At 34.9% G+C, this 3,511-nt stretch overlaps 1 protein-coding gene across 1 annotated transcript; it reads left to right on the plus strand.

The window, feature by feature from the left end:
* Positions 1-935: 935 nt before the first annotated feature.
* On the plus strand, positions 936-3,032 carry LOC137388216 (uncharacterized). The gene is made up of 2 exons (XM_068074719.1): positions 936-1,019; positions 1,962-3,032. The coding sequence occupies exons 1-2, from the start codon at positions 936-938 to the stop codon at positions 3,030-3,032; spliced, it is 1,155 nt and encodes a 384-aa protein (XP_067930820.1).
* Positions 3,033-3,511: the final 479 nt, after the last annotated feature.

Below are 3,511 nucleotides of genomic sequence, written 5' to 3' on the forward strand. Positions count from 1 at the left end.
GACATTTTTTCATAGTAATATATTATATTGAAGAAGTTATCTATAGACTGACTGTGACTCCACTCACTCTGTGTTTTTTTACTCTTGTTTGTTCAGTGGTTGTTGAACAGAAGCATTACCATTCAAATATTTTTATTCGCAACAAACATATGAATTTAATAATGAAAACTCTGTTTATTGTATATATATAGTCACCGTGGCACACTGTGTCATGAGTGTCATTACAAGTCAGTCAGTTCAGTGCTCGGGGGCCTGATTGAATGATGATAAATAATAATTAATTATTATTATTTATTGTCTCTGATTTGAATGTTTGTTTGTTAGTTCGTTGAATGAAATGATGATTGATAAAATACATATATTACATAGTAAAGTATAGTATGCGTAGAATAGTATGATATTAGTTAAGTATAACTAACTATATTGTTCAATGTAATTATTTATTAATAACTATTATTGATTATTGTTATTATCATAACTGTATACTCAGAATAAAATCGAAATTTAATAATTATCCCAATAATAAGCCCAATTATCTGGCAAATGAATAGTGTCAGCACTCTGCTTGTTTGGATCATGATCTCATGCTTAGACAAATTTGACTAAAGGTGCGTTTACACCAGGCCGATTTGTCGGAGTTGTTTCAACTCCGACAAAATCGGAGTTGGAACCGCTTCTAGTCTGTCTACAATTTGAAATATGTTTTTGCAGAGGCTTTTACACTGGACCAACTCCAACTCCGATTATACAAAATGGGTCATTATTTTAACCAATTAAATACAACTATGATACCTATTCCATTTTGAGCGCTTATCACCATAAACGGAAACGATAACCTTGCCATTGATTCATAGCACGCCCACACTGCTTCTTACAGTAATTCTTATAGTAATAATAGTAATAATTTAGTTCGTCAAAAGTAATTTTTTTCAATGATGGAACAAGACAACGACGATTTACTACTATGTTGTGCTGCAGCTGCAACCGTTATAGTTTTAGATGAAGCCAAAGAAAAACAGGTATGTACGCATATTTTAATTTGGATGTACATTGTATAGTCAACTATTTAAGCTATTCATATTGTTAACATTTAATTTAACAATATTGTTTACGGTGTTTCATCAATGTTTCAATTCACATAATTTTATTAATTGTCACTGTGCCTGATTACACCAACCGTTAGAAAAAATATTGCTTATATTTATCGAAACCTCACTATATCTTAGTAACTCCACGATTGCATTGCCCTCTGACAATTTCTATATTCGACAGTACCCTAACAAGACAATCTACTTTTAAACTACTTGGCTTTGTCATCAACCAGACCACATCTCATTCATTTCAAATAACATATCATCTAACCTAGGTTTATTTTATAACATTCGTCATCTTATGAACTTTGATATTGCCAGACTATATTACTATAATTTTATCCATTCTTATCTTATATATGGCCTACATGTGTTCTACCCTACAACACCTGTAAAATCTTTTAAAACCAAACTCAAACTACACCTACTATTCTCTGACCAATAATACCATTAACCATCTAGTCTCACCTATTTTAACATTATACATTGGTTGTTTTCATAACTAGAAATTTGTTGTCATAGATATGCATAACTATTTTCACAGAGTTTTTGTTTGTCCACTTTTTGTTTAAACAATACTTTTTGTTGTACATTGCTTTTTAGTTCGTTTACTTGCTGTGGTACCTTGTGGAAAACATACTGTAAAATATGACTATTGATTACCACAATAAAGATTGCTCATATATATATTGCCTATTAATTTTCGGAAAAATCTTTCCTCGATTTGTGACCCAAACCGACTTTTCACATGATTGTACTACTGCATGTTCTGTGTATTTGTACGAAGATTTGAGAAAGGGTAAACTATGGGTCGGTCCAATTACTGGATCACGTACCATAAATGGTGCTTTTTATTCAACTGTGCCAAAGCTAATCGATGCTACTGGTGATGACGAGCTACCGTCCAACCGGATTGGCACGTTCCAAAATTACTTCCGATTGTCTAAAGAAGAGTTTCGCTTAGTTTTATCGAAAGTGGAGATAGAAATAAAGAAGCTAGATACCCACTATAGAGAAGCTATTACTGCCGAAGAAAGATTGATGGTAACGCTGAGATATTTAGCTACCGGCGCTAGTTTACCTCAGCTGCATTATGAATGGTACATCTCAGTTGCTAGCGTATCACAAATAATTTCTGAGACTTCAAGAGCAATATACAATTGTTTAAAAGATGACTTTATTAAAACTCCGTTTAGTGTACAAGAATGGCTCAACATCTCAACTGATTTGGAACAGAAATGGAATTTCCCAAATGCCATTGGTGCCCTTGACGGCAAACATGTCATGATGAACAAGCCTTGGCGTGCTGGGTCTGAGTACCATAACTACAAGAGACAGGAATTAATTATCTTGCTGGCTATGTGTGACGCCAATTACTCTTTTACGTATGTTGATGTTGGGGCACAAGGTCGAACTTCAGATGGAGGTGTTTTTGAAGTCAGTACGCTGCAGGCATCATTGACCAGCAATAATATTAATGTACCGCCTGCCCGTTTGCTGCCAGGGTGTAAAGAACCTTTACTATATGTAATATTAGCCGATGAGGCCTTTCCTTTAAAATCTCACTCGATGCGATCATATCCAAAAAGGGTTTTGACAGATGAGAGAAGAATTTTTAATTACCGGTTGCCACGGGTTAAAAGACTAATTGAAAACTCTTTTGGAATTCTCTCTTCGACATGGCAAATTTTATTTTGTCGCATTGACCTTCAGCTAGATAAAACTAGAACCATTGTATTGGCTTGCTGCGCTCTTCACAATGGGATTCGTAGTTCTTGCCATCCTCCTGAAGGAACAGTGCCACCATTACTTCGAGAACCGTCTAATCTAGCAGACACTATACCTAGTGTTGAAGCTCGATCCGTTAGACCAACTGAAGCTGCAAAGATGGTTCGGGAACAGTACTGTGATTATCTCAACAAAGATGGAGCAGTCTGGTGAGAGAGAGGGTACGCATTGTTACAATAATACAGGTGAGCTTAATTTAAAGCATTTTACAATTAGACTGCTTGAAATTCATCTCTTGTGTTCTGACATTTCTCATCAGCAATTTGTGTGCAGGGATGCAAATAATTGCAATCATTTCAAAATTTTTCACATGTTTTACCTGTAGTTTGGTGAGCATATCTAAGACTGTCTCCTGCAGAGTGAATAAGAATTACCTATGTTTTAGATCTGTCAAGCAATAGTAACACAGTTATGGATTGATGAATTATTATTATATTCGATGTACTTCAACCAACACTACAGGAGCTCATTTGATCGCAGCAATTATGGTGTTTGCCATCTACTGTACAGCAGTTAAACATTTTGCTCAATGGTACAGACAGTGTCTAAAGTGCATGTTTATTGAATATTTGAGTCCTATTGATCTGTGTAAAAACATTATCACACACTTATGACATATACAGTGGTGTGCA

This window comes from Watersipora subatra, chromosome 2 (genome assembly GCF_963576615.1).
Source record: "Watersipora subatra chromosome 2, tzWatSuba1.1, whole genome shotgun sequence".
In the NCBI taxonomy this organism is placed as follows: Eukaryota; Metazoa; Bryozoa; class Gymnolaemata; order Cheilostomatida; family Watersiporidae; genus Watersipora; species Watersipora subatra.